This window comes from Natrix helvetica (genome assembly GCF_964273705.1).
Source record: "Natrix helvetica genome assembly, chromosome: 4".
NCBI classification, from domain to species: Eukaryota; Metazoa; Chordata; class Lepidosauria; order Squamata; family Natricidae; genus Natrix; species Natrix helvetica.
The window spans coordinates 170,216,289-170,242,817 of NC_138550.1; the positions used below are offsets into that span (position 1 = coordinate 170,216,289).

General features: G+C 47.1%; 1 protein-coding gene across 4 annotated transcripts; it reads left to right on the plus strand.

Moving 5' to 3' along the window:
* The first annotated feature begins 3,085 nt into the window (after positions 1-3,085).
* On the plus strand, positions 3,086-25,936 carry GFUS (GDP-L-fucose synthase). 4 transcript variants are annotated; one of them, XR_014175292.1, is made up of 12 exons: positions 4,479-4,908; positions 5,886-6,042; positions 6,562-6,676; positions 9,896-10,024; positions 13,782-13,855; positions 15,257-15,390; positions 18,463-18,527; positions 19,405-19,471; positions 21,173-21,252; positions 24,613-24,712; positions 25,423-25,547; positions 25,644-25,936. XR_014175292.1 is itself a non-coding variant. In XM_081951978.1 (11 exons), the coding sequence occupies exons 2-11, from the start codon at positions 5,897-5,899 to the stop codon at positions 25,476-25,478; spliced, it is 966 nt and encodes a 321-aa protein (XP_081808104.1). In that variant the 5' UTR covers positions 3,086-3,216; positions 5,886-5,896; the 3' UTR covers positions 25,479-25,623. The 4 variants fall into 4 exon arrangements, 3 of the variants coding, with proteins under 3 accessions (XP_081808104.1, XP_081808102.1, XP_081808103.1); XM_081951978.1 differs by lacking the exons at positions 4,479-4,908; positions 25,644-25,936 and adding an exon at positions 3,086-3,216 and having other exon boundaries at positions 25,423-25,623; XM_081951976.1 differs by lacking the exon at positions 25,644-25,936 and having other exon boundaries at positions 4,484-4,908; positions 25,423-25,624.
* The last annotated feature ends 593 nt before the right edge of the window (positions 25,937-26,529 follow it).

Genomic DNA, 26,529 nt, shown 5'->3' on the forward strand with positions numbered 1-26,529 from the left:
TTTTCTTTACGTAAGCTTCATAATAACCCATCTCAAAGCACCACTCTGGACGCCTTACAGTTCAAATATATGTATATACTAGCTGGATACCCGTGCTTTGCTACGAAACCATGTGATTGGGTCAGCCCACAGGCCGGATGAATCACGCGCTGGCCACGCCCATATAAGGCAACTGGCAGTTGGAACAGAGTTCCTTTCAGGTGGGGAGGGGGAGTAAGACTCCTTAGCCTCAGAGTGTGTTAATTACTAAATAAGCAATACTAATGATCTGATGGACATTTTGAAAAATCCTTTCTTAGCGAGCACCTAGAAGCCAAGAGGAACATGCGCGCCAAATTTCAAGTTTGTAGGCTTTACAGTTCTGGAGATTTCGTGATGAGTGAGTGGTATTTGCCTTTTATATAAATATGTATGTATATATCTATATATCTATATCTCTATATCTATCTATCTATCATCTATCTATCTATCTATCTATCATCTATCTATCTATCTATCTATCTATCATCTATCTATATATATATGTTGTATTTATGCTGATAAATAAATAAAGGGAGACTAGTTTAGATCTATTTCAAGCTATTTAGCTCTCATCAGCTAGCCATACCCTTACTGGGATTTGAACATGGCCTGTATTACATATTAGGCAGATGTGTTAGCCACTAAGCCACAGGCTCTATCAGCTATATATATGGATGGATGGATGGATGGATGGATGGACGGACGGACGGCAGACAGAGAGACAGACAGGAAGGAAGGAAGGAAAGATATAGATAGATAGATAGATAGATAGATAGATAGATAGATAGATAGATGAAAGAAAGAAAGAAAGAAAGAAAGAAAGAAAGAAAGAAAGAAAGATAGATAGATAGATAGATAGATAGATAGATAGATAGATAGATAGATAGATTCTGGTTAAAAATGCTACAAACAGTTGAAAACAATAAAAACCTTTTATTGCCTTGGTAAGCAACTAAAGGCAGTGAACTTGGCAATCTTCTTTTGTCCTCCTTTTTCCTCTTTAACAACAACCTTGTGAGGTGGACTGGGCTGGGAGAGAGACTGGCCTAGGCACTTAGCCTGTTTCTGTGCCTAAAGCTTAGCTGGCTTTCATGCCTAATGCTGAACTAGAACTCACAGTCTCTTGGTGATTGGCCCAAAGTCAGCCAGCCAGCATTCATGCCTAAGGCAGGACTAGAACTCACCGTCTCCTGTTGATAGGCTCAAAATTACCCAGCTGACTTTTGTAGCTAAGGTGGAACTAGAACTCATAGTGACCAGGTAGCTGGCCTAAAGTCACTCAGCTGACTTTCAAGCCCAAGGCAGAACTAGAACTCCCAGTCTCCTGGTGATTGACCCAAAATCTCCTAGCCAGCTTTGATGCATAAGGCAGGACTAGAACTCACTGGTGATTGGCCCAAAGTCCCCCAATCAGCTTTCGTGCCCTAGGTGGGACTAGAACTCACCGTCTCCCGGTTCCTACCTGGTGCCTTAACCAGTAGCCCAAACTGGATTTCATAGAATCATTGAGCAATAAGAGGCACCTAACTTCACTTTCTACTCAGCTGCATACTGCATCCCATCTTAGCTAATTTTTCTTAATATGCTAATATTTAATGTTTTATGTTGTTGTTTTTAATCATATTGAAATCCACCCAGAGTCACTTAATAGCAAAATGGGTGGCATATAAATTTAATTTTAAAAAAGTAAGGATCATCTCTAGCCCAATGTTTTTCAACCTTGGCAATTTAAAGATGTCTGGACTTCAATTCCCAGAATTCTCCAGCCAGCACGAATTCCCCTGGCTGGGGAATTCTGGGAGTTGGAGTCCACATACTTTAAAAGTTTTCAAAGGTGAGAAACACTGCCTTAATCCAAAGCAAAGCAGTTCTGGGCATTTGCTTCCAGATTCGCTGATATCCTGCAATCCTAAACTCCAAAAGCTGTTTGCAAACACGTGTCTCTGGAGTGCTAGGAATATTTCATCACCCACACAACATTTGTGGAATCGTCGCAGGGTTTTATTTTGCTTACTGTTCGCAAATTATTTTGCAGAGCCAGGAATTCGGTGTGAAATGTTTTCTGGCTTGCCACCAGCTTTAGCATCAAAAAATAAAATTCATTTCATTTGCCCCGGATTTCTGAAAGTTGGATGCTGGGCAAGTACTGTTGTAGGCTCGAAGAGTCATTTATTTATTTAGTTTGTCACTCATGTACAAGATAACAGGAATGCCCAGAGAGACAAATATCCGCCTCTAGCAATAGCACTTAGACCAGGGGTGTCCAAACTTGGGAACTTTAAGACTTGTGGACTTCAACTCCCAGAATTCCCCAGCCAGCATGGCTGGCTGGGGAATTCTGGGAGTTGAAGTCCACAAGTCTTAAAGTTCCCAAGTTTGGACACCCCTGACTTAGACCTATGTACCATTTCACAGCCCCCTCTAAGCGGTTTACAGAGTCAGCCTCTTGCTCCCCCCCCCCCCGCCCCCAACAATCTGGGTTTTACCCACCAAGGATGGAAGGCTGGCTCGACCGTGAGCCTGGTGAGATTTTTCAGTGCCAGGTTGCAGTCAGCAGAAGTGGCCTGCAATAACCACCCACCACCAAGGCTCTATCGACCTAGGATCCAACTCACAGTCCCCTGATTGACCATTCCCTTCAGTCGGTCACTAAACGAGCTGTTGTAATTCGAAAGGTACCTGTAGCCGTGTGGGAAGCTTGGAGAGGCAACTTAAGGTGCTTTGCAGACCCCTACACACCCGGGATCCAGCGACCCCGCTCCAAGCCTCCCTCTGCGGCTCTGCAGCGGAGCTTTGCCCAAAACCAAGATCGGCTGCAAGGGTCTCTGTCTTTCCTCCCCTCCCCCCCCCCCCACGGCCCTGGGATCTGCAACCCCCGCCCCACCCCATCCACCCATCCCCAGCCAGGGTCCACTTTGCAAATCCCTCGGGAACCCGCCCCCATAAAAGTCCCCCTGCGTGTCCGCCCACGAAAAGGAGCATGCAACTGGCGGAAAGGAAGGGAAAAAAAACCGATCCCCGAGCGTGCAAAAGGAGCGACGGGGCAATTTCCCTGGTCTCTGGACTTCAACTCCCAGAAGCCTCAGCAAAGGGCCGCCGGGGCCGAGACATGCCGGGAGTTGAAGTCCTCGCAGACCAGGAAGTGACCGAGACCACCGCTGCATCGCTGGCAAGCTAAGCGCTCATCGGAGCTGGGTAGTCCGACTTTACGCGTTAGGCGGAGGGGGTCGTCCGAAAGGGGGTGGGGGAAGGGAGGCTGAGGTCGGGCTGTTGGAAATAAGTGGGGAGAGCTGCTTTAGCCCCCCCCCTCTTCTCCCACTCCCAAATCTTCTGTCTCGTTTTATGCCTTTTGGGCGTATGTGTGTGTGGTCTACCTTACAGGGTCGTTGTGCAGGAGCAAATGGAGAGCTTCCTGGCCTTCCCTGGGTTAGAGGGATTGAAATGCAATCCAAGAAGTGAGGGGGAGTGTTTGGGGGCAGGGGGTTTCTTACTGTAGCCAGGAGCAAAATTATGGGTTAGATTCCCCCCACCCCCAACCCAAACAGTCGGGGTTAGGCTGATCTGCTGGCTCAGGGCTTGGTGTGAGTTCTATAAACCATGGTTTCTTGAGGGTGGGGGGGGAATTCCCATTCCCCCCCTCCTCCATGCCCCCAATTTGATCTCCTGGCTAGATGGATAATTGAACATGTGCAGAGTGCTAGGAGGGGCTGGTACCCACCTCACCCCCATCAGAAGCAGAGATGCAACCTTGTTTTAGAGAAGAAACTCCCATTCTGCTTTCTTCTTAGCCAGCATCTGCTGAAGACCAACCTGCCTTTCTGCAAGAGTTTAATGATGATGATTGATCTTGGCTTGGTTTAATCCTCCAGAGCCCCTGATGGAAGTAGCATCGATTAAGGGCTGAAGACCCCCAAAACCGAACACCCTTTTTTTATCTCCCTCCCTCTCTACCTCTCTCGCTCTCTTTCTCTCTCTTTCTCTCTCTCTCTCTCTCTCTCTCTCTCTCTCTATCCATCTACCTACCTACCTACCTACCTACCTACCTACCTACCTCTCTCTTCCTCTCTCTCTCTCCCTATCTCTCTCTCTGCCTACCTACCTACCTACCTACAGCACCGTGAAAAAGTCCTGCACGCTTTCAGTTTTAAGCTGTATTTACATGTTCAATCATCTTTTCACTCATAGAAACCATGCAAAATTAGTACTTCGATGAAATTTTCTCTAGTCGGATTGAGATGCATACTTTTTATTAATATAACCAAAGTTCTTTTAAAGGTTTTGAGTGAGTTTATGAGCTAAAACAAACACACCTTGAATCTTCCCCGAGAATGTTAGGCTGGAAAGAAGCCAATCAGCAGTGAGCTTTGGCTGACCAATCAAAAGGCACAGAGGCTAAATCCTATGAGCCAATCAATGTTGTCATGCTCTCTGACTATAAATAGGCATGGAAAGCATGGATAAATTTAATTTGGCTCTGGCTGCAGGCGAGGATGAAGGCTTTTGCTTTCACCAGCACGGAGCAGAGGCATCGCATCATGGCGCTTCACGAAGAGGGCCACTCCTGTACAGAAATAGCCAGGAGAGTGAAATGCCATCGCACCACAGTGAGCAGAGTGGTTGAAAAATGCCACATGACTGGTTCAGTGGAGGACAGGCTCCGCTCTGGAAGACCAAGGAAGTCAACCAAACGGCAGGACCGGGCTCTGCAACGCATTTCCAGGGCTGACAGGAAGCTAACCTCGCCTCAGATTACGAGAATTTGGGGTGAAACGTGTGATGTCAAAGTGTGCACAAGCACAGTGCGTCGCAGACTGCTTGCCAGAGGGCGCAAAGGCTGCAGGGCTCGAAGTAAACCTTTGCTCACAGGCGCTCGCCACTCTCGTCGACGTGCGTGGGCCAAGAAGTACCTATCCCCCATCTATCTATCTCCATCTACCCATCTATCTATCTATCTATCTATCTATCTATCTATCTATCTATCTATCTATCTCCCTCCATCTACCCATCTATATCTACCTATCTCTGTCTCCATCTCTCTCTGTCTATATCAATCTACCCATCTACCTACCTACCTACCTACCTATCATGTCTGTCTGTCTGTCTGTCTGTCTGTCTGTCTTTCTATCTATCTATCTATCTCTATCTATCTATCTATCTATCTATCTATCTATCTATCTATCTCCATTTACCTATCTATCTACCTATCTCTATATCAATCTATCGGTCTGTCTGTCTTGTCTCTCTATCTCTCTATCCATCTACCCATCTATCTATCTACCTACTTGCCTATCATCATCATCATCTCTCTCTCTCTCTCTCTCTCCATCTACCCATCTATCTATCGACCTATCTCTCTCTATATCCATCTATCGGTCTGTCTGTCTCTCTATCTCTATAGCCATCTACCTACCTACCTACCTATCTCTCTTTCTCTCCATCTATCTATTTAATCTTTTTAAACTTTTGTCATATGTGTTTTTATGTCGTACGCCTCCCTGAGTCCTTTGGGAGAAGGGCGGCATATAAGTCCAATAAAACCAAACCAAACCAAACTATCTGTTTATCTGTCGGTCTGTCTCTTTATCTGTATATCCATCTAACTACCTATCATCTCTCTCTCTCTCTCTCTCTCTCTCTCTAGCCATCTATCTATCTATCTGTCAGTCGGTCTGTCTCTCTATCTCTATATCCATCTACCTACCTACCTACCTACCTATTATCTCTATCTCTATAGCCATCTATCTATCTATCTACCTACCTACCTATCTCTCTGTCTCTATCTCCATCTATCTATTTATCTGTCGGTCGATCTGTCTCTCTATCTCTATATCCATCTACCTACCTACCTGTCTATCTCTCTGCAGAACTCATATTGATGGCTGAGCTGGAAAAGCAGAAACGGATTCTGGTGACCGGTGGCTCCGGCCTGGTGGGAAAAGCCATTCAGAAGGTGATTGCCGATGGGGAACAGCAGCCGGATGAGAAGTGGATTTTTGTGTCCTCCAAAGACGCTGATTTAACGTGAGTGCGTGAGGTTTACTGCTGGATTTATGGAAGCTCTGACTTGGGTTTGTAGCAGTTGCAGGACCTGGGAACATCTGGAGAAGACATTTGGGTGAGGTCTAAGCTGGGATCCTAAAGCTGGGACAATGTTTTTCAGCCTTGGCCACTTTAAGATGGGTAGACTTCAACTCCCAGAATTCCCCAGCCAGCAAGGTTGAAGTTGAATCCACCCGTCTTAAAACATGGTGGCTGGGGAATTCTGGGAGTTGAAGTCCACCCATCTTAAAACACGGATGTAGGATTCTAGAAGTTGAATCCATCTTATATTAAATCATAGTGGCTGGGGAATTCTGGGAGTTGAAGTCCATCCGTCTTAAAGCATTTTGGATGCGGAATTGCAGAAGTAGAATACACCCATCTTAAAACATACTGGCTGAGGAATTCTGGGAGTTGACGTATGCCCGCCCTGCCTGGAACCCATGTGACATGCCCAGGGGAAATGTGTCCTCTGCCTTCCATCTCTCTTCTCTCCTCCAGGAATGCCGCGGAGACCACAGCCCTCTTTGAGAAACACAAGCCCACCCACGTCATCCACCTGGCGGCCATAGTCGGGGGGCTCTTCAGGAACCTCAACCACAACCTGGAATTCTGGGTGAGGATGGTGTGGGGGTGGACGACCTTCCCTAAACAGGGAAGCGCTTTGTTTCGAACCCCAAACAAGCCAGCGACTTCTGGAAGTTTGGCCCGGCCAACCCCAAACAAACCCTGATTGTTTGGTTCTTTCAGGTTTGTGTCAAAACAAAATGCAGGGTGTGTTTGCCAGGTCAGGCAAGGGCAGGGCTGCTGGACTGGTCCCACACCGTGTCTCCCAGGAAGGCCCTTTGCTTGGTTGGTGTAACCCTACATGCTCCCAAACCATCTTTGCTTGGAAGAACCAGGGTCTGTTCTTTAGCCAGAACAAAGCAGCTTCCTTTCTTTCGGTAGAAAGACAAAATGGCCTCGTGAATCATTCTAAGGGCTCCCCCAAACCCTTCGACTGCTTTTCTAAAGCGAAGGAAAGACACAGGAAGCTGATTTTATCTTCCTTCTTTCTTTCCTTTTTTCTTTCCTTCCTTCTTTTTTCTTTCGTTCTCTCTCTTTGTCCCTTCCCTCCTTCCTTCCGTCTTTCCTTCCTTCCTTTCTATATTCCTTTCTTCATTTCTCTTTTCTATTTTTTTCCTATTCCTCCCCTCTCTTTCCTTCCTTCCCTCCTCCCATCTCACCCTTCATTCCATCTTTCTTTTTCTTCATTTTTATGTTCCTTCCTTCTCTTTCTTTCTTTTTATATTCTTCCCTCCCTCCCTTCTTCACTTCTTTTTGTGTTCCTTCCTTCCTCCCTTCCTTTCTCCCTCCCTCCCTTCGTTCCTTCCCTTCCCTTCTCTCCCCTTCCTTCCTTTCCTTCCGTCTACATTTAAAAATAAATTATAAACTTATTCTGCAAAATATATATATATATATATTCCAAAAAGGTGGAACTGGAATGGGACTCTGGTGAATTTGCTCAACCTAAAGGTTGAATCTGATAGGTGGCATATTTGCTTGTTCTTGGCTTGTATTTATATTTTTCTAGGAAGTCTCCATGTGGATGAAAATCCCTCCTTTTTTAAATCCTCTCGGAGATCTTCACATTTTCGGAAGTGTTCAGTCTGCCGTTTCCCCCCCCCCTCCAGAAACGAACTACAGATAGTCCTCAATTTACAACCACAATTGAGTCCCACATTTCACAATTGTTAAGTGAGTTTTGCCCCATTTTACGACCATTTTGCCGCAGTTGTTAAGTGGTGCTGTAGTGGTTAAGTGAGTCACACGCTTGTTAAGTGATCTGGCTTTCCCGTTGACATTGCTTATCAGAAGGTCACGAAAGAGAATGACGTAACCCCGGGTCACAGTGACTGTCTGTTGTGGCCCGCCAGCAGAGCTGGCTGCAGAGTCAGACAGTGAGGAGGTTGGGGAGGAACATGGGCCAGTCCTGGGGGCCGAGGAAAGCTCAGACAAGAGGGGGCTAGACAGCAGTGAGGCAGACGAACAGCTGGAGCCTGTTCCCAGTGTGCGCAGGAGCAACGCTGCCAGAAGACAAGAACAACCTAGAAAGCAGGGTTGACTTAAGAGTAAAGCCACACCTTGGAGATGATTGGCCCCTCCCCGAGAAAACAAAAGAGGAACGAATGGGGAGGGGGCTTTTGCAGAAAACAAATTTGTTCATTTGGTCTGGAAAGTTCTGTTTATGAAACTCTGTGCCAAGTTTTGCTTTGCTCTGTGTTTGGAAGCTAGTTACTTGGCAGCTCTCCAGACAAGATAAGGTTCGGGTGGATAAATATTCCTTTGAAAGGCTGTTTGCTAAAGCCTTGCTGTCTGTGAATGAAAGGAATTCACAGTCGTGTAAATAAAAGGGGTTTTGCAGGGACCAAGACTTTGCTTCTTGCTTTCTGAGGAAGCCTGGGTCAGAACACCGTCATAAGTATGAGTCAGTTGCCAAGCGTCTGAATTTTGATCGCACGACCATACAACCGTGTGAAGATAAGTCTCTGTGTCGTCTTAATTCCGAACATTAACAAATTATTGGAAATCGAGAAATATCTTCTTCCCAATGCAAACAAGACCACAAAGCCCACCATCGTTGAGAAGCAATATCCTGCTGGCTGGGGATGATGGGAGCTCCATTTCTGCACCCATTTGGGTCAATCTATTGTTTCAAGAAAATTCGAGCTGTCGAGAAGCTGCGGAGTCGGTCCATCCCACCCAGCCTTCTGCAAAGTTCCTTTCTTTGAACGCATTCTGCTGATCGTTCTCTTATACTTTTCAAATTTATGGGAGACTAAACAAATGGCCCTGGCAAGGAAAGAAGCATGGGAAAAAATTGGCGGAGTAGCTGTGTGACGGAGATAACATTGAGCGGTTCTTTCCAGCGCACTGCATAATTTACAGCGTGCATAAAAGAGCGATTCTTCTGGGTTGAATTTTGCCTGTCGGAAAATGCGGAGAAGAATGAAAAGGAGACTCTTCAAACCTCCCCAAGGACCACAGGACAGGCGGTCCTCGACGTACAACCCTTCGTTTAGTGACCAAAGTGACAAGAGCCCTGGGGGAAAAAAGTGTGGCTTATGGCCGTTTTTTTACACTTACGACCGTGGTTGTGTGATCAAAATTCAGACGCTTGGAAGTTGACTCGTGTTTATGACCATTGCAGTCTCCCGGCGTCACGCAATCCCCTTTTGCAACCTCCTGATAAGCAAAGTCTGTGGGGAAGCAGGACTCACTTAATGACTGTGTTACTCATGTAACAACTGCAGGCATCGAGCTGGCCACACCAGTGGTGGGTTCCTCTCCCTGTCACTACCGGTATGCTGCGCACGGGACTGGCCGTCCTGGTCATGCACGCATGCGTGCTCCACCACCCCTGCGACACCCAGGTGAAATTGGCCAATCACTTTAAAAACAGGTATGGAATGCAGGCGGGTGGATGGGCCAAATGAGCCACCGTACCGGTACAGTGGCGGCTGCTCCCGACTACTCCCAGTACGGCCGTACCGGCTGGAACCCCCCACTGGGCCACACCCACCCAGTTGGCCACGCCTGCCCAGCCAGCCCCCCCCCCCCAAGGGCAACCACAGCCCTAATGTGGCCCTCAATGAAAATAAGTTTGACACCCCTTCTCTAAGCCATCTGGAGTCATTTATGTTTGAGTTAGGTGGTCGTAGAAATGTGTTTAATAAATAAAGAAATGTGTTTAATTAATAAAGAGATTGAGCCAAGAGGGGCAAATAGCCAATTTCAGCCTTGATAACATTTTTGCAACACCTGGTTGTGGGTCTCTACCTTTGTGTGTCCCTAGAGGAAGAATATCCACATCAACGACAATGTCTTGCAAGCGGCATTCGAATCCGGCGTCCAGAAAGTCGTTTCCTGCCTGTCCACCTGCATATTCCCAGACAAGACCACCTACCCTATTGATGAGACCATGGTAAGGGCGGTGACCCGAACCCCCCTTTCTCCACTTACAGGTAGTCCTCGGCTTACGACCACAATGGAGCCCTAGATTTCCGTTGCTAATCGAGGCAGTTCTTCAGTGAGCCTTACCCCGTTTTACCGCCTTTCTTGCCCCGGTCGTTAAGTGAATCACTGCAGTTTTTAAGTTAGAAATGCGGTTGTTAAATGAATCTGGCTTCCCCATTGTCTTGGCTTGTCAGAAGGTTGCAAAAGGGGATTGCGTGACCCTGGGACACTACGACCGTCATAAATATGAAGCTGGTTGCCAAGCGTCCAAATATTGATCACATGACCACAGGGATGCTGCAGTGGTTGTAAGTGTGAAAAATTCAGATTTTTATCCCCTAGAGATGTGCCATGGGTGTCAGCGTTCCAAATAGCATCCAAAATTAAATCAGAATCCGAGGCAAAGGATTGCTCAGAGTTCCAATTTATGAAGAGAGCCACGTTGGCACATCTGGGAAAACCCAAATCTGAAAGCTTCCCTGTTTTCCTCACCCAGTTGAAAGTCCAAGATCTTTCCCCCACACCCACAAGTCCATCCCATGGTCCAATCTCCCACTGCCATACTGGCAGCTTCTACCCATCCAGTTCCGGTCAGGTGCAGAGATGCAGAGACAAAGGATGACCTTGCTTCCTAGAAAGAATATTGTTATGGCTACATATTATCTAACTCCATACAATCCCCCCTCCCATTTTCCCACCATAGAAAATGCATAGTAAAAGAATAGAAAGCGTGGCAGGCCAGAGATCCGAAAGAAAAGAGGGCTGCAGGCCTGACAATGGGATATTATGAATTGTAAGCAATCAAGATATATGGAAGTTTTTCTTCTCCTATTTCTCACCATTGGTCTGAAATGGTATAGAGCCAGAGCAGGGGGGCTAGAGTAGAAGACCTCCAAAATCCTTTCCAACTCTTGTTACTCTGTGAATTAATCAGGGGAGTGACTTCCTCCAGAAGTTGTGTCTGCTTCATTGCTAGAGGTTTTCAACAAGAGACTGGATAGCCATTTGCCCAGTAGGGTATAGAATCAGAGCAGAGGGTTGGACTAGAAGACCTCCGAGGTCCCATCCAACACTTTGTTATTCTGTTATTCTAGAGACAGTTAGCTTGAACCTCACCCTTAATGATTGTTCTAGTGGACAATCATTTAAATATGAGCCAGCAGTGTGCAGAAGCTGCCAAAAAAGCCAACGCAGTCCTAGGCTGCATCAACAGAGGGATAGAATCAAGATCACGTGAAGGGTTAATACCACTTTATAATGCCTTGGTAAGGCCACACTTGGAATACGGCATTCAGTTCTGGTTGCCACGATGTAGAAAAGATGTGGAAACTCTAGAAAGAGTGCAGAGAAGAGCAACAAAGATGATGAGGGGACTGGAGTCTGAAACATATGAAGAAAGGTTGCAGGAACTGGGTATGTCTAGTTTAATAGAAAGAAGGACTAGGGGAGACATGATAGCAGTCTTCCAATATCTCAGGGGCTGCCATAAAGAAGAGGGAGTCAAACTATTCTCCAAAGCACCTGAGGGCAGAACAAGAAGCAATGGGTGGAAACTAATCAAGGAGAGAAGCAACTTAGAATTGAGGAGAAATTTCCTGACAGTTAGAACAATTAATCAGTGGAACAGCTTGCCTCCAGAAGTTGTGAATGCCCCAACACTGGAAGTCTTTAAGAAGGTGTTGGATAGCCATCTGTCTGAAACGGTATAGGGTTTCCTGCCTAGGCAGGGGGTTGGACTAGAAGACCTCCAAGGTCCCTTCCAACTCTACTATTGTATTGTATTACCCTTTTCAAATGTATCTTTAGGGCAGCTTTTCTTGATCTCAGCAACTTTTAAGAGACGTGTTCCAAAGGTGCATTTTTCAGGAGGCAGCTGGACTTCCTTGTTTTGTTTTTTTCTTTGAAGACGTTTCTCTTCTCATCAAAAAAGCTTCTTCAGCTCTGACAGGATAGAGCTGAAGAAGCTTCTGGGATGAGAAGCGAAACGCCTTTAAAGGAAAAAAACAGAAACTCCAGTTGCCTCCTAAAAAGCACCTTTGGGGCAATCATGACCCGGAGGACCGAGAATCTCTACAGACTTTTAGCTTTTAGCAATTTGGGATGAAGACCCTTGGAAGGGCGTGGGAGGAGGAATGGATTCCCAGAGGGAAAAAAATTGCAGAAGACAGGAACCAATTGCGCCACTCAAGTGACCATGAGGATACAGACAAATCTCCAAGGGGCCTCAATGACTCTCTCAAAGGATGCAAATGACCAGCTCTCTGCAAGGAGTATCAATCCTTCCCTTCCCCACCATCCAGTCAGAGTTGAAGAAGCTTCTTGGGTGAGAAGTGAAACGTCTCCAAAGAAAAAAACCAGAAAGTCCAGTTGCCTCCTGGGGGGGGGGAAAAAAGCACCTTTGGGACAGTTGCTGAGATTGAGAAAGACTTCTCTGAATTACGCTGAATGTTTCTCTATACCGTAGAATATAGGTGGGTATAAGGATAAATTTTTATTTATCTATTTGCTGATATTTTTGTCGTGTTCATGGAGTGTCTCTCGGAGGTGATGGCGAAACTGTGGCATGCAGAGCCCTTTCTTAGGGCACGTGAGGCCTTGCTCTGTCAGCTCCAGGCGCATGTGCCTGCTGGCCAGCTGTCTTTGGCCTTCATTTTGGGCCGTTTTGGGCCCTCCGGAGGCTTTCCTGAAGGCTCTGGAGGGCGAAGAACAACCCAACGTGCAAACAGGAGCAGACTTCCAGTTTGTGCCTTTGGCCTTTTTTCACCCTCCCCAGGCTCCTAGAAAGCCTCTGGAACCTGGGGAGGGCGAAAAAACATGGCCATTGCACTCCAAAAGCGGCGGAGGGGAGGGGGAACGCACATGCATGCACGCACATAACATTATGGGTGAGGGTACGCCTGCACACGACCCCCTTTTGCTCCCTCTGCTTTTGGCATGTGATCCGAAAAAGGTTAGCCATCCCTGGTCAAAACTTATTTCTCCAATGTTCCTCCTAACCCTAAATTTGGATTTGGTCCAGGTTTCGCTTTTCTCCATCATCTTTGGTCTTCCTGCTGGTCCCTGGAGGTCTCTCCCTGCCTTGCCTGTTTTTGGCCTTCAGAGGAGAACCAATACAATACAATACAATAGCAGAGTTGGAAGGGACCTTGGAGGTCTTCTAGTCCAACCCCCTGCCTAGGCAGGAAACCCTATACCATTCCAGACAAATGGCTATCCAACATCATCTTAAAGACTTCCAGTGTTGGGGCATTCACAACTTCTGGAGGCAACTTCTGTTCCACTGATTAATTGTTCTAACTGTCAGGAAATTTCTCCTCAGTTCTAAGTTGCTTCTCTCCTTGATTAGTTTCCACCCATTGCTTCTTGTCCTGCCCTCAGGTGCCTTGGAGAATAGCTGGACTCCCTCTTCTTTGTGGCAACCCCTGAGATATTGGAACACTGCTATCATGTCTCCCCTGGTCCTTCTGTCTATTAGAAAAGACATACCCAGTTCCTGCAATCGTTCTTCATTTGTTTTAGTCTCCAGTCCCCTAATCCTCTTTGTTGCTCTTCTCTGCACTCTTTCTAGAGTCTCCACATCTTTTCTACATCGTGGTGACCAAAACTGAATGCAGGATTCCAAGTGTGGCCTTACCAAGGCATTATAAAGTGGCATTACTTTAACCAGAAATCTCCATTTTCGGAACGTCCCTCGGGCTTTCTAACGTGCAAAATCTCCCTTCCAGATACACAACGGCCCCCCGCACAGCTCCAACTTCGGCTACGCGTACGCCAAAAGGATGATTGATGTGCAGAACAGGTAAGTCTCATCTGATCATTTGCTAGGACCAGTCAGGAATCAGATTGGGTTAAGGGAGAATAAAATAGGGATAGGGATAGAATGGAATGGAATTTCTCCTTAGTTCTAAGTCAGTGTTTCTCAACCCTGGCGACTTTAAGTCCTATGGACTTCAACTCCCATAATCCCCCAGCCAGCTGTTCTAAGTTCTGAGTTCTAAGATCCTGAGGGAAAAAAGCTATGGATTTACACTGAGTTGACGACAATTAAGACTGAGCTATTCGGGATGGTGTTGAGGTATATAGATAGTCCTCGACTTACAACTTCAGTTCAGTTAGTGACCGTTTGGAGTTACTAAAAAAAAGGGACTTTCTTTATACTTCTGACACGATTAAAAGGTGATCGCCTTTTGTGACCCTCTAGCAAGCCAAGTCAGTGGGGAAGACAGGCTCACTTAACAACCATCTTACAAACTTAACAATGGCAGTGCCTCGCTTAACAACGGCGGTGGGAAAAGTCGTAAAATGGGGCAATCCACAAGCGTTAACAAAACGACAACAACAACCTCGACAGCGGTCTCGTTTAGCAGCAGAAATGCTGTTCTCCGTTGTGCTCCAACATCCAGGATTCTCTGTACAGGGAGTCCTCCACTTACGACTAATCACTTAGTGACCGCTTGAAGTTACGACAGAATCCACAAAAAGGGTACTTGTGAACTCGATTCGAAGTTCTGACAGCTGCCCAACTCTGCGGTCACGTGTTAGTATTTTGGATGCTTCGGCAATAACCCGCATTTAAAGCTGTTTGCAGTTTCCCGTAGTCTTGTGACCATGATTTGCAATATTCTGGTTTATGTCCAAGAATGCCTATTTTGGACAGTGGGTTTGCTTAATGACTGCTCTGTTCACTCAAACGACCACCATAAAAAAAAAAAGAGTCCGAAAATAAGATCGGTCCTGTGATGACCCGCTTAACGAATGGCATGACTTATGACCATAGTTCCAGGTTCAATCACGGCCGTAGGGGACGACCACAATTCAGCCCAACATTTCTGTCCTTAAGCGAGACATTTGTTAGGTGAGTTGTGCCCCGTGTTTGCCACCTCCTTTGCCTCCGTTGTTAAGTGAATCACTGCAGTGGGTAAGTGAGTCACCCGGTGGTTAAGCAGATCTGGCTTCCCCATTGACTTGGCTTGTTGGAAGGTCACAAAAGGGGACCTTGGGATGCTACAACCGTCATAAGTACATGCCAGTTGCCAAGCCTCTGAATTTTGATCCCATGACTGTGGAGATGCTGTAATGGTCGTAAGTGTGGAAAAGGGGCTAAATGAACTGTTATAAATTGAGGACTCCCTGTGTTTCTTTGCTATTAAGCGCCCCAGTTGTTCTGCCCTCCCCCTCCCAATTCCTTTTCCTCCCCCAGGGCATACTTCGAACAGCACAGGTGCCAGTTCACGGCCACCATCCCAACGAACATCTTCGGCCCCCACGACAACTTCAGCATCGACAACGGCCACGTCCTGCCAGGCCTCATCCACAAAGTGTACCTGGCCAAGAGTGAGTCACAGAGCGGGATGGGGATGGGGTGGTTTGGGGGTGTGTGTGTGAGATCTGTCTGTCTCTTGGCCTACCCTCTGTTTCTCAACCTTGGTGACTTTTAAGTCCTGTGGACTTCAACTCCCAGAATTCCAGTGCTGGCTGGGGGATTCTGGGAGTTGAAGTCCACAGGACTTAAAAGTCACCAAGGTTGAGAAACACTGCTCTAACACAAAACAATTTGTGAGAGCCAGCTTGGCCTAGTCTAGTGGTTGAAGCACCGAGGTAAAAACCAGGAGACGGTAAGTTCTAGTCCCACTTTAAGCATGAAAGATGGCTTGGGGACTCTGGGCCAATCACCAGAATACTGGGAGTTCTAATCCTGCCTTAGGCCTGAAAGCCAGCTGGGTGACTTTGGGCCAATCACCAGGTGACTGTGAGTTCTAGTTCCATCTTTGGCATGAGAACCTGCTGGGTAACTTTGGTCCAATCACTGGGAGATGGTGAGTTCTAGTCCCACCTCTTAGGCATGAAAACTAGTTTGTCAGGCCAATCACCAGGTGACTGAGTTCTAGTTCCATCTTAGGCATGAAAGCAGCTGGCTGACTTTGGGCCAGTCACCAGGAGATGGTGAGTTGTAGTCCCACTTTAGGCATAAAAACCAGCTGGGTAACTTTAGGCCAATCACCAGGTGACACTGAGATCTAGTTCTACCTTAGGCATAAAAACCAGATGGGTAACATTCAGCCAATCAGCAGGAAATTCTGAGTTCTAGTCACTCCTTAGTCATGAAAACTGACTGGGTGACTTTAGGCCTGTCCCTCCCTCCCTCTCCCTCTGTCTCTCAACCCAACCCACCTAGCAGGGTTGTTGTTAACTAAAGGAAAATGTATTGGATACGTTTTCTACCTTGAGTTCTTTGTAAAAAAAATTTTAAAAAGTTGAGATGGAAATTAAAAAAAAATGACGGAATAACAAAGTTGGAAGGGGCCTTGGAGGTCTTCTAGTCCATCCCCCTGCTCCAGCAACAAAGACAAATGAATAAATGCAGATTTGGCTAATTGGGATACGTGGGAGGGGGAAGGGTGCATTTCCCACCTCCTCTGCGGTTGAAGAGAGAAGGCAAGAGATGGGAAGAGAGCGGCCATCCAGGATTCCTGGCTCCGTCTGTCTTCTTCCCCCCCTCCCTCCAGGCCATCAAGGGTCATCAATAAATCAGAGCCTCTTGGAGATGCGGCTGCTGCAGTTCGGAGTCCTGGCAGACAATGTCTGAGCTACAATCCCGGCTCCGACAAGCCAAGATTGCCGGCGCATTTGCTAAGCATTTAGCCTCCCTCTGCGCTTATCCGGGGCTGCAGCTGACAGGCCCTGCCGGCTGCCAAATGGCTCCTTGTGCTGCCTTCAGATGCCGGGATGGGCTGCACAGGCTTTGGAATTGGGGCAGGGGGAGAGCGACCCCTCTCTGCTGTCCCTAGAACAGGCCGGCCTTTTGCACACGCCCGCCCAGTGAGTGGGGACCCGTGGGAGGGAAACAGTGACTCAGGAAGACAGTTGTGGGCATTCATTGTGACTGTCCAAAGTTACAGCGGCACTAATGAAAAGCACAAGAAACGCACAAGAAAAAGAACCTGGGACTGGTTTTATTTTGTTTTACTGGATTTTTTTTTATTTTATTAATTTTTTACTTTATATTTATTTTATTTTTTATTTATTTTTTTAAAAAGTTTATATTTTATTTTACTTACCGCATTTTTCGGCGTATAAGACGCACCTTTTTCCCCTCAAAAAAAGAGGCTGAAAATCTGGGTGCATCTTATACATCGAATACAGCATTTTTTTGCCTCCTTTCACAAAAATGGCTGTGCATACCCTTATGGAGGCTTTCAGAGAGCTCCTAGGGGCTGGGGAGGGCAGAAAGGAGCAAGAAATGGCCCCTCCATAAGGCTGTGCATGCAATTTTTTTGACAAAAAAATGGCCCGTTTGCTCGTTTTTGCCCCACCCCAGAGCACTCTGCAAGCCCCCCCCCTCAAGGCTACTTATGCCTTTTATTTTTGGGAGGTTTGCAGAGTGCAAAATCCGTTTTTTCCCCTCCTTTCAGAAAGCTCTTTAGTTAGAGTGATTGATGAGAATTACATTGATCAAGTGCTGTGCCAGCAGAAACAAAGTCTTAGGTGCTGCAATTTCCTTCTCCAGCACATGGATAAATACACCTGGAAACATCTCCCTACCTACCTACTGTATTTCTCTTTGTCTCCCTCTGTCTCCCTCTATCTATCTACCTACCTACTTTTTTAAAAATTTGCTCTTCAAAACCTTCGTGCGTCTTATACTCTGAAAAATATGGTATATTTTATATATATTTTTTACATTTTATCTTTTTAAATTTATTATTTATTATTTATTATTATTAAATTTTATTTTTTATTTATTTTTTATTTTATTTTCTTATTTTATTTTTTATTCTTTTAATTTTTTATTTATTTCAATTCTAATTCCATTTTAATTCTATTTTAATTATTCTATTTTATTTATTATTTTATTATCTTATGTTATTATTTATTTCATTTATTTACAGGAAGTTCTTAACTTACTGCTACTTGTTTAGTGACAACTTGAAGTTACAGCCACCCGTAGGACCTAATAAGTGACTTAAGACCATTTTTCAGGTTTACAACTCTTGCAGCCTTCCCCTTCATCACATGATCAAAATTCAGAGGCTTTGCAACCGACTCATATTTTGGGGGGTCGCAATGCCCTGATCCCCTTTTGCAACATTCTGGCCAGCAAAATCAATGGGGGAGCCAAATTCACTTAACAATTGTGTGAACAATTTAACAACTGTAGGGATTCACTTAATCAGTGCGACAGAAAAGGTCATGATGGCCTAAGTGTGAAAAAATGGTCATTTTTTTAAAGCACCATTGAAACTTCAAATGGTCACTAAATGAAGTGTTGTAAGTTGAGGACTAAGAAAATTAAATCCGCATCAAAGGACGTTTGCAGTGGGAAGGTGTAAATTTCCTGCGTGAAGAATTGCAGAAGGTGGGAGATGTTGTATCTAACGGCCAACTTTCTCCGTGTTTTTCCTCCAGAAAACGGCACCGATGTCTCCGTCTGGGGGACGGGAAAGCCTCGGAGGCAGTTCATTTACTCTCTGGTAAGCCTAATCCCCCCTGCATCCCTTGGAATGGAGGGAGGAGTCCAAGTAACAAGTTCAGTCTGAGGATGGCCAGTGTGAAACATGACTTCAAATGGTTCTACAAGAGTTTTAGATACACCTTGTGCTCAACCAACGACTGTAATGGAGGCTCTCCGTTACTATTCTGTTCTGTTCTGTTCTGTTCTAGAATCTCAACTACTAACAGCCAAGGGGAATTAGCAGGAGATAAGAGTAGAAGGAATTCAAGGTAGACGGGACAGATGTGCAGGGATTCATGACTGATGCCACGTTTGACCCCTCCCTCAGGTTCCGCCTGGTCACCTTCTACATCTGGGGTGTCAAACTCATGTCGTCACAGTGGCATCATGTGACGTATCGGAACTTTCCCCCCCACCCCCCACCCTAGACTGGGCGTGGGCATGACCTGCGCATGACCGATCTGGCCCGCGGGCCGGGAGTTTGACAGCCCTGTTCGACATGTAGGTTGTAACAGTCGTACAACAGGTTGATCATGTGACCAGCCCAATTGAAATACCTTCTTTTGCGGCAGTTAAGCGAACGTGGCAGTCGTGAAGCGAACCAATGCTTCTCCGTTTTTGCTGAAAATGGGGAGTAGGTGCCACTTTTCCACAAAGCTCTTGTAAGACGCAATATTGCGATCATAAGATGCTGCCAAGAGGGGTAAATTCAGTTGGGTTGCTAATTGCTGGAATTCTGGTTGCAGGCGCGCAGAGGAGGGGGGGGGCAACTTTATTTGAATCTGGGGCGTAAGTGCTCTTTTCGGAGTTGGTCGTAACTTGGAACGGTTGCTAGGCAATCTGTTGTATGTTGAGGTCTACCTCTATTGCCAATTTCTTCTCTTAACGTCTTTTAGGACCTGGCCCGGCTCTTCGTTTGGGTGTTAAGGGAGTACAATGAAATAGAACCCATTATCTTGTCTGGTAAGTGCAACTTGAGATTGGATTTGGAACACTTTTTTTTCAAATATCAGGTTTTTTTTTTCAGGATGCACCTGTTGTCTCCCTTGCTTAATGTTTGTCGGCCAAATTTGGAAGTTTCAGGAAAAGGGCTAAGGGCCAGGAGAGGAATGAGGGAGGCTGCCGGGCTCCAAAAATCAAGAGTTCCTTCTAAGCAATTTCCTGGCCTCGAGACAGAATCTTGCCAGAGTGAAGTCAACTGTTTGCATTATCAAATCTATCCTCTGAAAACGTCTATGGAAGGAGCTGCCTTAACTCTCTTCCTCCCAACCACATAATGGAGGAGGAGGAGGAGGAGGAGGAGGAGAATCAGTGTGAGGTCCTTGGTGGTCTCTCACCTTGGCTGTTGTCTTGCAGGCGTTTCATTACCCAACTAGGTAACACCATCAGTGCTAGTAAGGAATGGCTCTCTATTTAGTCTCCTTCTCTTCCTCCTCCTCCTGTTTATATTCTCCTCCTCCGCCTCTTCTTCCTCCTCCTCCCCCCCCCCTCCTCCTCTTTTTCCTGCTGCTGTCCCCAAGCACACTCCCTTCTAGCACTGATGACATTACCCACTTCGGTAATAAAACGTCTGCAAGGAAACAGCCAAGCTCAGAGAGCACCAGGAACCCCCACGGTTGTCCTTCTCTTCTTCCTTCCACCTTCCTCCCCCTCTTTCCCCCTCCCCCTCTTTCCCCTCCTCCCCCTCTCCTCTGCAAATCCCCCTCATTTCCAGCACTGATGATGTTCCCGCGTTGGGTAATGAAATGTCTGTGAGAAAATAATTGAGCTCAGAGAGCACCAAGGTCCCCACAGTTGTCCTCCTCCTTTGCCTCCTCCAACTCCTCCCCCTCCCCTCCTCCCTCCCTCCCAGAATGATGAGGTTCCCTAGTTGGGTAATGAAACATCTGAAAGAAAACAGCCAAGTTCAGAGTTCATGCAGGACCCCACATTCCTCTTCCTCCACCTCTTCCTCCTCCTCTTCCTCCACCACCTCCTCTTCCTCCACCTCTTCCACCTCCTCCTCCTCCTCTACCTCTTCCTCCTCCTTCTCATCTTCTTCCACCTGTTACTCTTCCTCCTCCACCTCCTCCTCTTCCTCCTCCTCCACTTCTTCCTCCTCCTCTTCCACCTGTTACTCTTCCTCCTCCCTCTCCTCCTCTTCTTCTCATCTTCCTCCTCCACCTCATCTTCCTCCACCTGTTACTCTTCCTCCTCCACCACCTCTTCCTCCTCCTCTTCCACTTCCTCCTCCTCCTCCTCCACTTCTTCCTCGTCCTCCACCTGTTACTCTTCCTCCTCCTCCTCCACCTCCTCATCTTCCTCCTCCTTGTCATCTTCCTCCTCCACCTCTTCCTCCTTCTCCACCTCCTCTTCCACCTCTTCCTCCACCTTTTTTTCTCCTTGTCCTCCTCCTGTCCACAAAGCTCACTCCCTACTAGCACTGATGGCGTTACCTACTTGAGTAATAAAATGCCTGCAAGTAAACAGTCAAGCTGAGAGAGCACTAGGGACCTCTCAGCCAGCCCATATTCCACTGCCAAGACCAGTCCCATCCCATCCCTTCCCATCTCAGGAAGGTTGAGGGCAAGGGAGGGCGTGGGCAGCCTAATGACGGGATGGATTGAAGGAATGGTGGGGCATCTCTGGACTTGGTCTCACCGTTGTCTTCTGCTTCTGTCCCAGTGGGAGAAGAAGAAGAGGTGTCCATACGAGAAGCCGCTGAATGCATCGGGCAAGCCATGGATTTCAAAGGACAACTTCTGGTATCCTTTGTCAATGCTCCCCCAGGCCTTGGAGCAGTCCAAAACCTCCGCTTCTTTCCACAATGTGGCTAGTCCTCGACTTACGACACAATTTCCATTGCTAAGCAGTGGGAAGTCTATGGAGATGCTCAGTTTTCCAGGTCAGGGTTGCCTCAAAGGTGTTTTTTTTCCAAGAGGCAACTGGACTTTCTGGTTTTTTCTTTTGAAGACATTTCACTTTTCATCCAAGAAGCTTCTTCAGCTCTGACTGGATGGTGGGGAACGGAGGGATTGATGCTCCTTGAAGACAGCTGGTCAATCACCATCATCCAAGAAGCTGTATGAAATGCTGTAGGGGAGTGATGGCTAATGATCTTTTTCCCATCGCGTGCCAAAAGTGGGGGAGCGCAGGGGGGTCGTGTGCGGGCATGCCCTCACCCATAATTTTATGAGTGTGACCCCCACCCTCCCCCCACTTTTGGCGTGCGATGGACCCATTTTTCGCTCTCCCCAGGCTTCAAAGGCTCTCTAGGAGCCTGGAGGGTGAAAATCCCCCCGCCCCCGAGGCCCTCTTGAGGGCGAAAAATGGCCCTACAGGCAATCCAGAAGTTCAGGAATGGACTTCCGGTTGCCCGTATGGCTGTTTTTCACCCTCCGGAGGCAGAAAAACAGCCCAATGCGCAAACCAGAAGTCCGTTCCTGAACTTCCGGTTTGTGCGTTGAGTTGTTTTTTGCCCTCCGGAGACTTTAGAGAAGCCTCTGGAGGGCAAACAACAGCCAGAAATGAAGGCCAAAGTCAGCTGGAGCTGAAAGGGCAATGCTTCACGTACCCTAACAAATGGCTCCGTGTGCCACCTGTGGCACCTGTGCCATAGGTTTGCCATCATGGCTATAGGGTCTTGTTGGCATGCCGAAAGCATTCCCATGGTCACATGGGTGCTGGCCAGCTGGCATTCACACATGCGAGAGTGCCGAAACGAGGAAAGGCACCATTCCATTGTGCATGCATGCATCGGTACCTGAACTTCTGGGTTTCTGGTGCGCGCATGCACGACAGCCAACTGTTTTTTGGGTGCGCACATGTGCCGAAGTTCAGGTCCCGGTGTGCGCATGCGTGCTGGAAGGCTGTTCTTCCAGATTTCAGCGCTCCTGTGCATGGGAAGGAAAGCAAGGGTGCACATTCCTTGCGGGATGGTTTTGTGTGCCATTTCCGGCACGCAGGCTGACACACGATATCGAAAAAGGCTAGCCTTCACTGCTATAGGGTTTCCTGTCTGAACGGGGGGCTGGACTAGAAGACCTCCAAGGTCCCTTCCAGCTCCATTCTGATTCTGACTCATCCAATTTGACTTTTTGGGCTGGATCAAGGATAGCCACTTCCTGGCCCAACATCATCATCATCAGAATAAATCTTTCCCTTCCCCACCATCCAGTAAGAGCTGAAGAAGCTTCTGGGATGAGAAGCGAAACGTCTTCAAAGAAAAACCAGAAACTCCAGTGGTCTCTTGAAAAAAAAGCCCCTTTGGGACATACAGCTGAAAGTTCTCAAGATTTGAAGTCTGTACATCTGAAAGTTCCTCTCGGGATTTGGAAACACAAGTTGTGAGTTGTTTCCATAGACATCTGTCACATGTACCGTATTTTTCGGAGTATAAGTCGCACCCTTTTCCCCCCCAAAAGAGGAAGGAAATCTGGGTGCGTCTTATACATTGAACGCAGGCATTTTTGGCCTCCGGAAACCCTGCCCCCTTCACAAAAATGGACGTGCAGAGGCTTTGGGAGGCCTGCAAAGTGCTCCTGGGCAAAAATGAGCCAAAATGGGCTGCTTTTTGCTCATTTTTGCCCAGCCCCCAGGAGCTCTCTACAAGCCTCTCAAACTCTCTGCATGCCCTGTTTTTCACAAAAAATGAGGCTTGCAAAGGGTTTGGGAGGTCTGCAGAGTGCAATTTTTTTTAAAAAAAAATTCAAAATCTAGGTGCGTCTTATACTCTGAAAAATACGGTAGGCCTTGTTCCCAAGATCTCCCATCCTCTCTATGAACCACAGCCCTGCAAGATGGCCGCCTCCGACTTTCCAAACTTCTGGGTGACGTTTTTAACCCTACAAAACTCAAACTGACTGGGATAACCACAGAGATCACACAGGCAGCTGGCAGTTCAAACCGCCCCTTTGTTGCTCCAAAGTTCCCCAAACGCTCCCACATTTCTGGCAGGTCCCAGAGCAAAGAGATGACAAACCCCCCAACATGCACCCAGCGCTTTGTACACCAAGGCTGCACAGTGATAAATTTTGGAGGGCAAACATAGTTGTCCCATTCCCCAGGTGTGAAGAGGGGCAGGGCGCTCTTCTCCCAAGTAGCCTGCTCATCTGCACTGTTCTCTCCTTCTCTCCACTCTCCATGCTCTAGGATCAGGAGGGGGTGGTCCTTGCTCATCGCCCGAGCTTGGTCTCTTGTGTTCATCCTTCCCCTGTTCCTCCCTGTCTACCAGCTATTCTAATCCTCAAATGCCTTAGCCTGACTTGCCCTACCCTTCCCCATCTGCATATTGCAGCTTGCAGCAATATGTAGATCTTCTTCAAGGACATGTCTAGTATTGGTTCCCCCCTAAGTGGAAGCCACCTGCTTCTTGGCCTAAAGAAGGTGGCCTAGAGGTGGAGCTTTCGCCTCACAGTCAGAAGGCTGTGAGTTCGATCCTAGGTAGAGGCAGAGCTCTCTCTCTCTCTCTGGGCACAATGAGAATACATCTAAATCCAGCAGAGCAAATCAAGAAGTTCAGGAAGCTTCAGAAGTTCACTTCAGAAGTTCACTAATCAAGGAGAGAAGCAACTTAGAACTGAGGAGAAATTTCCTGACAGTGAGAACAATTAATCAGTGGAACAGAAGTTGCCTCCAGAAGTTGTGAATGCCCCAACACTGGAAGTCTTTAAGAAGATGTTGGATAGCCATTTGTCTGGAACAGTATAGGGTTTCCTGCCTAGGCAGGGGGTTGGACTAGAAGACCTCCAAGGTCCCTTCCAACTCTGCTATTGTATTGTATTAAGCAAAGGATCCAGTTAATTAGTCCAAGGACTCTTGGAAAGTTCAAATGGGTGGGACGTTCTCCTCCTGAGTAGCCTGCTCAGTCTGTGCTGTTCTCGCCCTCTCTCCACTCTCCGTGCTCGAGGATCAGGAGGGGGTGGTCCTTGCTCCTCACCTAAGCTCAGTCTCTTGTGTTCATCCTGCCCCTGCTCCTCCCTCTCTACAAGCTGTTCTAATGCTGAAAGGCCCTGGCCTGACTGACCCTTTCCCATTTTCCTCCAAAGCCAACAAAACCGCCCCCTCAATCTGTTGGCTCAGGTTCCAGCTTGTCTTTGATCTTTAACCTCATGCCCTACTTCAAGTTTGACGAATCCAAATCAGACGGTCAGTTCAAGAAAACGGCCAGCAATGCCAAGCTGAGGAGATACCTGCCTGACTTCCAATTCACGCCGTTCGATCAAGGTAAGAGCACCACGTCCAATGACTCCGTCCTGGGTCTTTCCATGTGGCCTCGGGGGACTTGGACCTGTTGGAGTGGATCTCCTTCACCCCTCGAAGACAACAGCCACAAAAGTCACAATTTGATGTCCTGTTGATCCATGTTTGCCTAGTCCTGCTTTGTGCATTGGCTACAATGGGCTGTACAATTGTGTAGAATTAACAGGGCACGGGAAATCGTGAAATTCATTCATTCATATACAATTATATACAATTTGATAATTTGGAAGTTGTGGGAGCTTCATCCCTGGAGGCTTTCAAGAAGAAATTGGACTGCCATTGGTCAGAAATGGTGTAGGGTCTCCTGCTTGGGCGGGGTGGGGGGGTTGGGCTAGATGACCTACAAGGTTCCTTCCAACTCTGATTATGCTTCTCAGTGCACAGAGCTGACATTGGAGGAAAAATCATAAGCGTTAAATTCACTTCTACAGGTAGTCATTGGATTATAAGAGTTTGTTTAATGACTCCACTACTCTATTAAGAAAATCAGAATATATTTTTCTCTAGCTGAAATCTTCCCAAAGGCCGTTTTTCAAACCCGCGACAAAATCCCAAATTTGCTAAATTTTCACCCCTGCGGAAAGCTGGCCCTAACTTTTCTTGCTCAAGGAGGGGGGAAATACTGTCCCTCCTTCGGATCTCATTGCCTCCGTCTCTTCTCCTCTCTCCTGCAGCCGTGAAGGAAATGTGCGACTGGTTCTGCGCCAATTATGACAGCGCCCGGAAATGACCGAAGGGCCTCCGCGGTGGCGGCATCTTCAAGTTAGGGGCGGCGGCTGCACCGTCGTCTCAATCTCAGGTAGCTTTTTGAAGAAGGAGGGGGAAAAAAAGAACATTAAAAGAAAACCACAAACCGGATCTGCTTGGTTTTTTTTTCTTTTTAAACAAATTTTAGCCATTTAAAGACGGACGTTGTGTACTTAAGCGAGCCCCTTCGATGACTGCCAGCCACAGGAAGCCAATCCAGCGAGCAAATTTCCATTCTGCACAAAATTGGCGTGTCGGTGAAACTCTTCTCCTGGAAGTCCTCAACTTACAACCGTTCACTTAGTGACCGTTCAAAGCAGGGGTGGGTTGCCCCGGCATTACTGCCGGTTCGATTCCGTGCGCGTGCACTTGGACAAAAATAGGTCTGTGCATGGGCAAAATGTTTTAAAAAGGAAAGAAATTAAATTTGTGCAATTACAATTGAAGAGCAAGATGGCGGCCCCGTAGGAGAACCAGTTTGGGGGCGTGGCAGGCCTGGGTCTCCGCCCGTTCCAGTGGCCTAGGCTGCCAAATCACTACCGGTTCAGCCGAACTGGTAGGAACCCACCTCTGGTTCAAAGCTGAAAGAACACTGACTTACGACCATTATTCACACTTACGACTTCGTAGCATCCCTTGATCATGTGATCAATATTCAGACAGTTGACAATTGATTCATACTTACGACCGTTGCTGTGTCCCGGGGTCACGTGGTTCCATTTTGCGACCTTTGGACGAACAAAATCAATCAGGAAGACACATTGACTTAAGAAATATTCACTTAACCACGGTGGCAAGAAAGGTCGTAAAATGGGTCAAAACTCACTTGGCAAATGTCTCGCTTAACAACAGAAATTTTGGTTTCCACTGTGGTCGTAAGTTGATATATTTGTTTTGCCGGTTTCCAACACTTTTGCTGGTTTCTGGCAAAAACCACACATTTAAACCAATGGGTTCACTTAATGACTGCAGTATTTGCTTAATGACTGCCGGGACAAGGGCATAAAGTTACTTTTGATCACGTGGTTGCCTCA